The sequence below is a fragment of the Sorex araneus genome, chromosome 3 (genome assembly GCF_027595985.1).
Source record: "Sorex araneus isolate mSorAra2 chromosome 3, mSorAra2.pri, whole genome shotgun sequence".
Taxonomy (NCBI): Eukaryota; Metazoa; Chordata; class Mammalia; order Eulipotyphla; family Soricidae; genus Sorex; species Sorex araneus.
In genome coordinates, this window is record NC_073304.1 from 202051118 (window position 1) to 202066193 (window position 15076).

Consider the following 15076-nt stretch of genomic DNA (forward strand, 5'->3'; position numbering starts at 1 on the left):
TATAAAAATAATGCCACTATGAAAAGTTAGCATCCTAAAATTTTGTTTTTAATTATTATAGGCTTATAATATGGAATTTCAAGAACTTAGTTTCACATCTCTTATGTGTTTGATTAATAGCCCCCCACCATCACAGGTCCTGTCTAATACCCATTATCCTACCACAAAAAGAAAAACAAACCTGCTCTTCATTTGTCCTTTCTTTCCCACCACTTCCCTTGCCTTTTCCTCTGATAAACACCATAGTTTTCAGAGTTTAGAAGATTATTTTAGTGCTTTTTGCCCATTCATCTGTTTTAGTTATTCATATAACACATTTGAGTGAAACTATCTGGTAATTGGGTAATTTTCTTCCACTTTCATCTTTTTTTTTACATTTTTTTTTTAATGGCAGAGTAGTATTCCATTGAGTTTCTTTATCCACTCATCTCTTAGTGATCATTTAGGCTGATTCCATGTTTTGACTATTTGAATAGTGCTACTGTGAATTTAGAGGTACCCCTGTCTTTTCAAAATAGCATCTTCATAGCTTTTGGATAGATGCTAGACAATGGTATTGCTAAATCATTTGGAATTTTCACATTTCCATATGTTAGTATGTATTTTTTAAAAAACAAAAGGTATAACCTTAATGTTACTGATTATTATTAGAGCTGCATAGACTTCTGATTTTAATATTGAATATCCTAGTTTTTGCTCTTCTCTAGGCCACGTCCATTTGTATTCTGAGGATGCTGTGCATTTGAGAAAGTGAAAAATAGTAATTCACATAATTGCTTAATGTTGTGTTCATAACTTAATAGAGGTGTCACTAAAGATCAAATAATGACCCTTTAACCATGAAAATGAAATGAATGGAGGCTACAGAGATAGTACAGCAGGTAGGGCATTTGCCTTGCACATGGAGGGCCCAGGTTCCATTCTAGGCATCCCATATGGTCCCCTGAGTCCTGCCAGGAATAATTCCTGAGTGCAAAGCTAGGAGTAACCCCTGAGCATTGCTAGGTGTGATCCAAAGACAAAAAAAAGAAGAAGAAAAATTTAATGTACCTGGAGTTGTAGCTGTAAGACATCTCGTTTCAAGGACAGTCAGTGACAGGAGAAATGGGCATGTCCATCTTTCAAAGGAGAACTATCTGTTTTAGTATTCTATTAAACAGTAACTCTTAAGTGATGTGACAATTTAATGCTGGCTTTGTAACAAGCTGCCTAATGCCTGCTTTGCTGTATCTGCTTCTTATGTGACATTGGCAACTAATGAGTTAAAACCTGTTTGTGCTTCACAGGGATACAAGTATCTGTACCTGACCCCTCAGGATTATAAGAGAGTCAGTGCTCTCAACTCTGTCTATTGTGAGCATGTGGAGGATGAAGGGGAATCCAGGTAGGTATATACATAGAAGAAGGATTTGTCATTGGATAAAAGAAAGGAGACTATTAGATATATATTTACCTCACTTTTCTGCTGATCATGACCTTGAGGAGCAATAAAGATTGCTTGTTATGAAGTCATAACAAGCAATGTCAGATGTGGATCCAAAACCAAAAATATATATGTAAATAGATTAGGTTGAGAGAAAGAGAGAGAGAGAGGGGGAGAGGGAGAGAAATAAAGAGGGTGTGTGTGTGTGTGTGTGTGTGTGTGTGTGTGTGTGTGTGTGTGTGTGTGTGTGTGTGTGTGTGTGTGTGTGTGTGTGTGTGTGTCTGTATTCTCTTTCTGTGTGTAGGGAGCACATTTGGCTATATTCAGGACTTCATCCTGGTTCTGTGCTCGGGTTACTCCTGGCTGTGTTTTGGGGACCATGTGCTGTGTCAGGAGCCAAACTAGATTGACCACATGTAAGGCAAGCACCTCCTTAACCCTTGTACTATCATTTTCCCCTATATATGTTAATTTTCAGAAAATTAGAACAGTAAGCAGTTGTGAAGGGAAAAAAATAGCTACAGTCCTACCAAGAGATTGCAATTTTGTATATATGTTATTGCTATTCTGTGCATTTGTATAGATAGAAATAAATACATGCACACACCTTTTTTAACCTGTATAATCTCTATCATAATAGGAAAAAGACCTTTTAATAGTTCTTATTGCTAAAAAGTAATCTTTGGAGGAAATCTTAAAATTTAGGAGAAACTTGATAGGTGGGGGCAGGGGGTGGTATTTGGGCCACAACTAGTGGTGATCAGGGTTTCTTCCTGGCTCTGTGCTCAGGAATTGCTCCCAGTGGTGTTGGTAGAAGGGAAGATATGGGGGGTGGGGGGAGACCATGTGCAGTGCAGGGAATTAAACCTGGGTCAGCTGCATCCATGACATGTGCCTTATAGTCTGCTATCTCTTCAGTCCCTGGGAAAAATGTTTTTAAAACATTGTTTGAAAATGTGAAATTTCATTATATCATCATTGTGAATATAATTCTTGAATACTTATGCTATTCTAACTTTTAACTATTACATCCCTATGCTGAACTGTCTTTCATATAATTTTTATAAATATCTGATTATTTCCTTTTGATTAAATTACTGGTCCACAACAAAGTATGTCCATTTTGAAACTTTAAAAACATTTTCAAATTGCCCTTTGAAAATCTGCACTCTCACCAGCAACATATGTTCTTGCTGTTTTCCCTCATTCATTTCTCCTTTGTAAGCATTGATTATTTTTATCACTGTCACTGTATTACTGTCATCCCGGTGTTCATCAGTTTGCTCGAGTGGGCGCCGATAATGTCTCCATTCATCCCTGTCATGTGCTAGTATAGCCCGATGTCGTACTGGGGGCTCTTTCAGGATCAGGGGAATGAGGACCATCGTTGTTACTGTTTTTGGCATATTGAGTACGCCACGGGTAGCTTGCCAGGCTAATTATTTTTATATATTTTTTAAATGCTTGAGTGAGTACTTACAAGGGGTGGGTTTGGAGCAATACCTGGCAATGCTCAAGAGCTACTTTTTGTCTCATGATCAGGGGTCATATGTGTCATTAGGAATCAAACGTGGGACTCTTCATGCAAGACAAGAGCTTGTCTTGTATTATCTGTCTACCCATTATTGACTACTGACAATAAAACAGGATAAAAGTAGCAGGTTTTATTTTTCAGCTGGTATTTTTGGTTACCAGTGAAGTTGAACATTTTCTAATCTACATATTATTATCTAGAATTTTTGTTTGTTTTGAAATTTGGGATGGGGTCTAAGTGTTCCTTGTTGACTCTATGATGTCAGAAATTGAATCTGGGCCTCCTGCGTGCAAGGTATGTGTTCTCTGGCCACGATGTTAATTTTTCCAGTATCATTTATTGAGTAATGATAAACTTTAATACAGGTAACATAAATCAATTTTCCTTATACTTATAATTATCTTTTTGGGGTTGGGGGGCAGTAATTCCTTGCTCTGCATGCAGGGATCACTCCTCATGTGGCTCAAAGGACCATATGGAGTGCCTAAGGCCAGAGAGAGAGCTCAAGGGGCTGGGCACAGGCTTTGTATGCAGGAGCTCCAGGGTCGGTTCCCTGTACTGCATGCATATGGCCCCAGGAGCGCTGCTGATAGAAGTAGCTACTGAGCGTCAAAATCAGTTTCGTTGTTATCACTTGTTTTTTGTGCAATTTTTTTTTTAACTGAAAAACCTGCATGCAAAGATAGGACATTGTCAAAAGGAATGTAATAATTTTTTGTTTTGGGTTTTGTTTGCATGCCACACCCAGTGGTGCTCACTCTGCTGTTCTTGTGGGACCATGTAGTGCTGGAGATCAACCCATTGAGCTCTCTCCAGCCCAGAAATGAGCACTGGAACTCAGAACTATGAAAGCTAGTGATTCATATAGGACCCAGCAGAGATCACATAAATTAAGAGTTCCTCTTAAACATTTTAAATATCTTGCAGGGCCTGTGGCAGTTCACTGTGGTACCCTAGGATGCCACATTGTATTGTATGGGTATGATGGGAATTTACAAATTCTTTCAAGTTGTTCTTAAAGGTATTTTTTTCTTTTTACTCCAGATGAGACAGATTCCCACCTCTACCCCTACCCCACTATATATTTTTAACTATTACCAGTATTTTAGAAAGATACTGATTTTTCACTGTAGCACTGTCGTCCCGTTGTTCATGGATTTGCCCAAGTGAGCGCCAGTAACTTCTCCATTGTGAGACTAGTTGCTACTGTTTTTGGCGTATCAAATACGCTACGGGTAGCTTGCCAGGCTCTGCTATGTGGGCAGGATCCTCTCAGTCGCTTGCTGGGCCCCGCAAGAGGGATAGAGGAATCGAACCCGGGTAGCTGGTTTTATTTTTCTGGAGCGATAGATAGCACAGAGGGTAGGACATTTGCCTTGCGCGCGGCCAACCCAATCCAGGTTCAGTTACTCTATCCCTCTCGGAGAGCCTAGCAAGCTACCAAGAGTATCTCGCCTGCACGGCGGAGTCTGGCAAGCTACCAATGGCATATTTGATGTGCCAAAAACAGTAGCAACAAGTCTGACAATGGAGATGTTACTGGTGCCCACTCAAGCAAATCGATGAACAACAGGATGACAGTGATACAGTGATTGATTTTGCATATTAAATCATTTTCTTCTGTGAGCTTTGCCTTCCTCACCTGTAGGATGAGAATCAAGTAAACTAATATATCTAAAGTCTTTACTTAGCAAAGCTCTGAGCACATACTAAGCAGTTCAAATCTGTTGTTATTTGTAATATTGGAGATCTTTCCAGTTATGTTAGATTGTTGAGAGGATAAAGCATGTGTTTTGCTAATTGTATCACACTATACAAAGGTTTTTATTATAAATTATATTAATCCTTGGAGCTCCTAATGAGCTACTAAGAAAAGTAGTCCTAATGGTAGAAGATGCAGGTCATGAACAGAAATGTGAAATTTTTCGCTTTTTTTCTGTAATACAATAGTAGAAGAGGCCACTTAATGAATCACAAACACCTGGGAAGAAACATGTACTTTAGTTTTTGTTTGGTTGGTTTTTTGGGTGGTATATGTGGGGGATGAAGGATTGGGTTTGGGCCATATCATCTTTGCTCTGGGCAACTTCTGGCTTTATGCTTAGAAGTTATTTCTGGTGTTACTTGGATCATATACCAGAGATCAATCTGGAGTTGGCCACAATCAAAATAAATGTCTCTTCAGCCCAGTATGCTGTTCTTATTGGGGGGAGGGAGGGAGCACACCCAGCAATGCTCAGGGCTTACTCCTGGCTCTGCACTCAGATTATTCCTGACTGGTCTCAAGGGACCCTGTGGAGTTCCAGGGACAGAATCCAGGTCCCACATATGCAAGACAGGTGCACTACCCACTGTACTGTCTCTCCAGCCTCAAAAAATGCTGTTTTTGTTTGTTTGTTTTATGCTTTTGGCTTTTGGACCACCCACTGGGTGTTCAGGGCTTTTTCCTGGCTTTGTTTTTATGGATCACTCCTGGTGGAGCTGGGGCACTATATGTATTGCCAAGGATTGAACATGTGTTAGCCACATGCAAGACAAGCACCTTATCCACTGTACTGTGGCTCCAGCTCCCAATATGTTGCTTTTTTTTTTTTTTTCTTTTTGGGTCACACCGGCAATGCACAGGGATTACTCTTGGCTCTCCACTCAGGAATTACTCCTCGCAGTGCTTGGGGGACCATATGGGATGCTAGGAATAGAACCCGGGTCAGCTACATACAAGGCAAACGCCCTATCCACTGTGCTATCAATCCAACCCCTTGTTTTGTTTTTGTTTAGGGTCCACACTCAGTGGTGCTTAGGGCTTACTCCTGACCCTGCACTTAGAAATTATTCTTTGCATGCTTGAGGTACCATATGGGGTGCTGGCACTTAAACCAAGGTTGGACACATGCAAGGCATGCGCCCTCCCTGCTGTACTATCTGCACCTCACCCCCCGCGCTCATATGCTATTAAGAGAGAAAAATCTGCTCTGCAGGGAAGGTTTATTGGACCCATAGAGTATCTTTGTGTACTTGGCACATGGACCTTATAATAACAACACATACCCCATCACCACCCAAATTAATGCTGTTCATTAACTCCTTAAGTGAGATTAGTTTCACCTGAAACATAACTCTAGAATTTAGAATGTAGACACAGAGCAAAAGGAAGACTTGGGGAATTATTTGAAAAAGCTAAAAATAGAAAAGCAATGGAATTTGGGAAGCAGGCAAAGCCACAGACCATTAGTAAGAGCAGAGAGAAAGAATTGATGAAGGCTGGAAGTAAAGAAGGTAGCAGAATAATACGGAGGCAAAAGGGAAAACAGCCACTATGGGATATTTATTTATTATTCCCATATATATAAAACCGTGCCTGGTGCCAAGCCTTTTGGGTACACATGAACCCATAAATAACACATGCCCATCTCTACTTCCATCTTTGTATTTTTCTTTTCTTTTATTAGTTGCATTCCCCATCTCCCATTTCCCATTATCAGCTATCACTCCTAATCCCCTGCCCAGAAGACAGATGAGTGGCTCACCCTAGAGCCACGGGATGCTTTCTGGGGAACCTGGCCAGCATTTCACTGCTGCACAATTTCCCTCTGCATCTTCCGGGGACTGTCTACCCATACCATTGATGTTTACAAAGAAGCTAGAGTGGGAGTACACTATTTTGACCTTTCCCTTTCATCCCTATCATGGAGAGGACTTTTAATATGAGAAGTTGGGCTGAACATTCTTATTTTGCCTGTTAGGTTTTTTTTTTTTTTCCATGATTTTCTTGCTGAACATTCTTATTTTGCCTGTTAGGTTTTTTTTTTTTTTTCTCTTGGTTTTCTTGGGCCACACCCAGTGGTGTCAGGGACTGCTCAAGGCCTGGTACTGGGGGTCATTCCCAGCAGTCCTCATAGACCATGAGTGTTGGGGTTTGGACCGAGGTGTCCAGCAATGCATTGGGTTTTATTCATCTATAGCATTTGTGAAATATTGTTGATTTATGGCTATTGCTTATCATAGGGAGATATAATTTGTCCTTGTTTTTTAACAAATTTATTTTAGAAAATAGGGAAGACATCCAAAATCAAACATAAATTATGGTTCTGGCTCTTTCCTGATGATTTAGTGGTCATGTCAGCACTTAGAGATTAGTTACTAATTAACCCCATCTTACAGAAATTACTATTATCCCTAGACTCACACTGTTAGATATTCAAAACACAGATTTTGATTTGGAGGGGAGTGTGCCTTATCCAGAAGTGCTCAAGAATCCTTTCTTTGTGCTCAGGTATCCTGACATTACTTTGGGGAACATATGTGGTACTGTGCATCAAACCCAAGTTGATGCAAGGCAAGCACCTTATCCACTGTACTATTTTTCTGATCACAGGACACAGTTTATACTGACCTGACTTTTAGATTTTTTTTTCTTCCTGTTATACCCTACCAGTGTCAAGAAAAGTAGGTATGATGAAAATAAGGACTTTAGGATGCATTGAGCACATTTTTAATGGTCCTTTAACTACTGTTGTTTCTGGTCAGAGAAATAGTATAGCAGGTAATTTGTTTGTTTTGCATCCACCCAAACTGGGGTTCAATTCCCGGCATCCCTTATAGTATCCCAAGCTTTATAGGAAATGATCCCTAAGCATTGCTGAGTATAACTCACCCCTGTCCCAATATATAATAGTTGTTTCTCTGTTTAACCTCTTTAATTTGGCACGACTACATTCACTAGGTACAAGATAACTGATATTATTGGAAAGGAAGAGGGACTTGGAGCAGAGAACCTTCGAGGTTCTGGAATGATTGCTGGAGAATCCTCATTGGCCTATGATGAGATCATCACTATCAGCTTGGTAAATATTGTCAGAATATATGTATATATATGTATGTGTGTGTTGTGCTTTGTTTTTTTCTTTGTGATGCCAGGGATGGGCTGGAGTGATAGCATAGTGGGTAGAGCATTTGCCTTGCACGTGGCTGATCCGGGTTCGATTTCTCTGTCCCTTGGAGAGCCGGGCAAGCTACCGAGAGTATCCCGCCCACACAGCACAGCCTGGCAAGCTACCCATGGTGTATTTGATATGCCAAAAACAGTAACAACAAATCTTACAATGGAGACATTGCTGGTGCCCGCTCGAGCAAATTGATCAACAACAGGATGACAGTGTTACAGCTACCAGGGATTGAACCCAGGTCCTTATACATGCAAGGCAGGTGCTGTGCCTGAGCTACAGGCCCCACAAGAACATAAAATTTCTGAAGAACTGTGTGACTAGAATTTCTACTTCCCTCTCTTCAGTGCCTTGTAGTCTCAACATAAACATTTCTTGAAAATTTTATGTGTCCATAATTTTATTTTAGTCATGCATGGTAATGGAAAGATAAGATAATGTAAATAATTGAGTATTCCCAGTAAACCCAGTACCAAGTTTTAGCCTTTAACTTATTTTGGGGGGGCGGGGGGTTGTTTTTGAGATCGGTTTGGTTTTGGGGTTTTTTTTGGGTGGTGTGGATTGGGCTATACCTAGTGATGTCAGGGGTTACTCCTGACTCTGCACCCAGGAATTACCCCTTGTGGGCTTAGGGGATCATATGGGATGCTGGGTATTCAACTCAGATCACTATGTTCAAGACAAACGCCTACCAGCTGTATTATCACTCCATCCTCCTAACTTCTATTTTCCTTAAGTATATAGTTTTAACAACTTGAATTTCTTCTCTGTTTTCCTTACTCATACTCCTAGTATAAAACCACAGGTATCTGTGAAATGGCAAAAAGTATAAGAAAAGTAAAGGATCCTTCGTGTCCAATAACTGAATTCTTGGGTGGATTTCATGCCTTTATTTCTTTGACAAGGAAATTATTATTGTGTTATTATTGCTAAGGCTTCATAAATGCAATTTTTCCCATGAATGTAAATACCTGTGCCTTGGTTCTTATAGCTTGGGAGGGAACATAAATATTTAACATGTCAAATTTATTATCTTTCAAGGTTACATGCCGGGCCATTGGAATTGGGGCTTACCTTGTTCGACTGGGACAGAGAACCATCCAGGTTGAGAATTCTCACTTAATTCTTACAGGAGCCGGCGCTCTCAATAAAGTAAGTTTTATGGTTTGGAACAAATACATGAAACTGTTTTGAAGGCAGCATGATTTCTTAACTGAAGATCCTAATTGGGGAAACCATTCAGTTCATGTTTGCCTCTGTCCCTCCCTCTTCCCTGCCCAATGCCATGCTTGCCTTTTCATTCATTTCATTCAGCAAATAATTTTGGTACCTCTATGTACCTCCGTGTACTGCTCTGGATAGGTCAATGAAGAAATCATATGTAAAAACTAATCCAATAAGTTTATATTCTAGACAGAATTAATTGCATGTTTCTTTTCTGTTTTCCCCTTTTGTTATATATGATTCTGGAATGTGAAGAGTTCTGTTCTCTAAGAGCTAGCTGTGTCTAAAATATTTTCTAAATGTGTGGAGGATGTAACATTTTTAATGTTTTTAGAAATGTGTGATTGCATTTCTAAAACAGGCCACTTACAGTGACCTCTTTATAGAGGAAGTTCTTGATAAATATTGATTGGAAAATGGGTGAATGGATGAATGGACAGATTACTGGGAGTGTGTGATGCAAAGATTTATCTTCCCTTTAAAAGAAATGCTTGTGTCCTTTTCAATTCAAGCTCATTAAGAGTTTTTCAAATGAGAGGAAAATGGTGGGATCACTGCTTATAAGAGTGAAAATTAATAAATTGCATATTCTTTGCAGACAATGTATTCTGAATTTGTAGGTATAGGGGACTTATTTTCTCTCCAAAACCTAAAAAATATAATAATCTGGAACTGTTTGGCTTAAAATCTCTCAACAACTCAAGCTTTCTTTTCCTGTCAAAGGAGGGATAATAACTTAAACCTATAAATGAAATGATGCTGTGAAGATTAGATGAGAAAATATAAGCAGAAGTACTTAATATTGGGCATGAAGTGTGGACCCTTATTTAAATTTCAGGAATTTTATTCCCCCTTATCTCTTACATGATTTGTGTTGATTGAGCTTTTGGAGTAACATTTGTGGTAAATTTTGTAGGATATTGTGTTTATTAAACTTGCACAAACTTTTTAAAAAAATAAGTTTTGTCTTTAAAGTGGATAAGAATTGACTATTGTTCCCATTTAAGTTGGGACTTCCGTAGCACCAATTACTGTTGGTCAGAGATTGGGAGAATTGTTGCTATCAATTTGCTCTCTGCATTCAGAGGAATTCTGTATCCTCTGGATCTGCCTTTTTTTTTTCTGGGAAGGTCAGGGTAGTGCTAACAATGGCAAATTTGGCTGTCCTGCTCTAGTGAGTTATTTGAAATTGCTTCTGCATTGCCACTACTAGAAGAGATTGTTAGAGTGGGAGAAACTGCCTAGAGTCTTACTTTTATTTTTATAAGTTGCTCTTCTGCACACCTTCTTAAGATATTGATGAATGTTGAAGGAAATTATCTTTGAGGATAGAATTTAAAGAGCCATGTATTCTCATAATGTTTCTATGACAAAAAGCTAATTTCTGAAATGCATCTTATTTTCTTCCACATACTCTGTTACACATAAAGAATTTTATAAAGCGAAGGTGTTGTGGCTTTTCTGTTCTTTTGCCTGAAAATTTACTAGCTGAATTTTGTTCTTAAAGAAATTCCTGCATTAGGGATTTCTTTAAAATGTGGTTGAATTGTTCTGATCAAATTGATCCCTCCTCCAAGCCTGCAGGGCAGCTTGTTAAAGGAAAAGTCCGGTTGCAGGGGAAAGACCTTTCAAGCTTCAGCTGGAACTTATCAAACAATACTGATTTCCAGAAGGACATAAACTTTTGTAACTGAAGAGAGTGGTTAGTTATAGCAGTTACCTAGTCCTATTCTGCCTGCTTCACTATCTTTATGTCAGAGCCACTTCAGTATAGAATTGCTGGAAGATACCGAATTCATGCAGATTCATTAAGAATGTCCTATCTCTTAGGAAAATGAAACCTGTGGCCTTCTGTTAAATACTCTGCAATTAAGAAAAAGAAAAAGAAAGAAAACCACCTATCTGCCCCAAATGAAAAGGAAACTGATCTAAGGCTCAGATTGCTTCATCTTGCTCCTTCTGCAAGTCTGTCTTTGTGTGTGCTGGTGTGTCTTCAGCTTTCCTAATGGTTCTATAGGAATCACTCTCTTGCAAACCCTGGAACCCTGGGTGTATGCAGGTCACTTTGAGTGCATTTCTCTTCCCCTGTGCGTGCTGGTCTCTGTCCCTTTGTGTCTGTATCTTGCTTCTAGTTCCCCCTCTCTCTGTGCTTTCCTGGGTATCCATGTGTGAGAAAGTCTTTGTGTGTGTCTGGAAACACTATAGAGCCTCCTTAAGTCTTGACCATTTTGCTCATAATATGTATGTACCTGTGTAGAGAGGAAATGTGGGCAGTATGCACGAGCTTTTAGACTGTACACATTTGACCCCCACCTTTTTGAGTCTTCATCCTTTATGTTAAACACTGGGGTGAAGAATAAGAAGGGAGGGGCTGAGCAGAGGTTGTAGGGAAAAAAAATCTGTGTGCAAGTGCCGATCCCGTTGACCCCTTTGAAAATTGAAATAATGATAATGCGCGTCTCCTGACTGCATCAAAGTATCAGCACATCAAAAGCCAGGAGGCATGAAATGCAAATGATAAAGTGAAAGCAGATGGATTGTGCATGATCGCCTGATGCCCAATGAATTTTAAAAGGTGCTGGTTTGTCAGGGGGGGTGAGCGGGAGGGCTGAAATAAACACGTTATCCCTGCAATTTTTTTTTTTGTTCTTGACGCTCACTCTGACAATATTTTTTCACACTTGAGTGAATACCCACTCCATCTCTCTCCCTCTCTTTCTCTTTCTCTTTCTTTCTCTCCTTCCCATCTCCATCTCTGCCTTCCCCCACCTGACACACATGCACACACAGCGTGCACACATGCACACACACACACACACACACACACACATGCACGCACACGCACACACACACACACCTCTTACACGTCTCCGGTCATGTCGCTGCAGCTCCGGTGGAAATAATAAGATATAAACCACGAGGTTGTTATTTGCATAGAAATAGCATGGAGCCCCAGGCAGCGAGGGAGAAGGACACAGGGATCATTTGTCTAAAATTTTAATGAAAACTTTTGCTGAGGCAGAGATTTTTTAAAAACTTTTTTTCTCCCTGCTATTCTCTTTCCCTCCCCAAATTGTGTTTCTGGTTTTGACTTAACCTGGTTCGATTTGAAGAGAAAGGAGTGACACTCTACATATTATATGCCTATAAATATAGCCGCGTGTGAATTGTTTGTTCCTTTAACAGATAATGAAGCTGGGGAGAGACACATCCCCAACTTGGTACATTGTAGGGATGCGCCAGGCTTTTATGGCTACACTCCATCTCAGTGTTCACGTGATGCTGCCCCCGTTGTTAGCCAACCTGTTTTTAATTAGCTTAGATCTTCCTACCTTTTGCTTCCCCAAACTCTTTATTTTTAAAAGGATTGGACCCAGGATCGATTCCTCCGTCCCTCTCTGAGAGCCCAGACAGCTACCAAGATTATCCTGCCCGCACAGCAGAACCTGGCTAGCTACCCTTGGCATATTCAATATGCCAAAAATAGTAACAAGAAGTCTCACAATGGAGACATCACTAGTACCTGCTCGAGCAAATAGATGAAAACGGGACGACAGTGCTACAGTGTTTTTTTGTAGCCAGCAGTAGTAACCTGTGAGAACCTCTCTGTTACCAGAGAAATCAGAATTTGCCATTTATAACTCCTTCTCTGCAAAGTAACCGAATACCGAGCCAAGGCATGTGCCTTTCTTGGTGTGATAGATGGGTATATGCTTGTTTTAATTTATAACAGTAGGTGACATTCTTGTGATGTAAACAACTTTTAAAGCATTTTAAAAGCTTTTACTCTTTTTTTGTTGCAGGAGCATTTTCATAGTATTAGCCCCCTCTTAATGAGATCAGGTCCCTTATTTCCACTGAATCTTTAGAGGGAAAAAGGAAATTATATAATGTGTGTGGCCATGGCTGTCAGCCATGTAGGATACTAATTCTGCTAATCTTGCTTTTGAGATTTGGTATGCTCCCTTCTTGGATCTCGGTTTTTAAATACATTTTTGGTGTGCAGTATGAAGTGTGAAGCTGTCTCTGATGCTGTTGGGAACAGTCTTGGTACCTCGCATGAACTTCGAGGGACCTACATTATGCGTTTTCTAAGCTCAACCTGTGGCACATGACGTAGGTACATCAGAGTTGCTGAAGAAGATTTTGGGCAATGATGAGGCAGCATCATCACTTTCAGATCATTTGAAGAGCTAGAATAGTAATGAGTATGGAGCCTAGCTACCCAGACGATGGCTTAGGGACTTAAAGAGCTTCCCTGGCAAGCACAAAGTAATGTGTTCCAAGGACTGGTGCTGTTCCAGAGGCAGAACACTCCTCTTGTCGCAGTGAGGCCCAGGGCTCCAGCTCCAGCTCCAGCTCCAGTCCAGGAAGTGGGGGATGGTTCCTCCCCAGATACTGAGGTGATCGGAATAGTCCCACTATTCTCCTGCAGCAGAACAGGAATGTAGCAGTATGGGCCTTCCGGGTCCAGGGGCAGAGAGTGACTTCCTGTTTGTGTATGACAGCAGGCAGTTTACTTCACTTTCCAGGGTCACAGACATGTTAGTTGTAAAATGGGCTTACCTGTAATTATAAAATAGAAAATAATTATAAAATGGTCTTTAATGAGCTTTTGTTAGAATTGAGTTAATATATGTAAATGATTGACACTGTTGTCTTCCCTGATGAGTGTACATTTTAGGTTCTTTCCTCTGCTACTCTTTTCCCAGGCCCTGGAAAAAATATATAAACACAACATTTTCGGAGGGCAGAGTGATAGTAGAGCAGGTAGGGTGGACCCAGGTTCCATCCCCAACATGCCATATGCAACCCCCACCCCCACTCCCCAGTACTGCCAGGGGTGATTCTTTTTTTTTTTTTTTTTTAAATTTTATTAAATCACCGTGTGGAAGATTACAATGCTTTCGGGCTTAGGTCTCAGTTATACAATGCTGAAACAACCATCCCTTCACCAGTGCCCATATACCACCACCAAAAAAAAAAAAAACCCACACAGTACACCTCCCATCCCGCCCCCCCACCCCCTACCTTGTAACTGATAAGTTTCATTTTTACATTCTGTTTACTTCGGTTACATTCAATATTTCAACACAAACCTCACTATTGTTGTTAGGAGTACCCCACTAGATTCAGACCTACTGTGAAGACAAATAAGGTTTTGAATTTCTGTACTTTAACAAGAAGTCCAGGGAGATTTCTTCCAGATATTAGATAATTGCAGGCTTGAAAACCCAATCTGTGGTCGTCTTAATATGGCGGCCACCGCGCCCTTCATCCCCGGAGAGAAAGAGGTGAGAGAGAGAAATACCTTTCCCCTCCTGGGCGGGCACGGGGCCGAGGCTTAGTTCTCAGGCTGGAGACATTCTGCAAGGAGTTGCCCATGCCAAAAGAGGTTTTGCTGGGTCTGGATTCACGCTTGTGCAGCTGCGGAGAGGCCGCACATGCGTGCGGCCCGCCAGGGGTGATTCTTGATGTCAAACCAGGGATAAACCCTGAGCTGCAATTTGCAGGGCGTGACACAGAAACTGAATAAATAAATAAACACAACATTCTCTATAAGATTCTTCAAAAGCAAAACCCCCTTAAGGAAAACATTAGGTATTAGCCTTCTCTGTAGTAGTTTCTTCATTGACTTTCCCACTCAGTGCTCTCCAAAGACAATCACAGCACTTCGGAAAGCCATTAACATGAGCGACACCATGTTTGGTCCTTACAGGGTAGTATATGTGTCAGTCATCTGTCTACAAGAGTCCCCAGGGACTTGTTGATACAATAGCCCATAATCACTCTGAGGATCAGTGAAGCAATTTGCATTTTTAAAAGTCCCTAACTACCTATTTCCACAATAGACAGTCCCTATCCTCCTGTAGTTCCAGATGGGATCAGGCGCCTTTCTAAAGAGGGCATTTTAGCCTACTCTCTGAGTAAATCCTTGCTTCTGCGTGATGA

General features: G+C 40.6%; 1 protein-coding gene across 9 annotated transcripts in view; it reads left to right on the forward strand.

Moving 5' to 3' along the window:
• Window positions 1-15076, forward strand: part of ACACA (acetyl-CoA carboxylase alpha) — a 322844-nt gene that overhangs the window by 246210 nt on the left and 61558 nt on the right. For all 9 annotated transcript variants that reach the window (XM_055130189.1, XM_004608595.2, XM_055130190.1 and 6 more), the window contains 3 exons: window positions 1287-1384; window positions 7681-7801; window positions 8942-9052. In XM_055130189.1, coding sequence (XP_054986164.1) covers window positions 1287-1384; window positions 7681-7801; window positions 8942-9052 — 330 coding nt within the window. The remainder of the gene's footprint in view (window positions 1-1286; window positions 1385-7680; window positions 7802-8941; window positions 9053-15076) is intronic.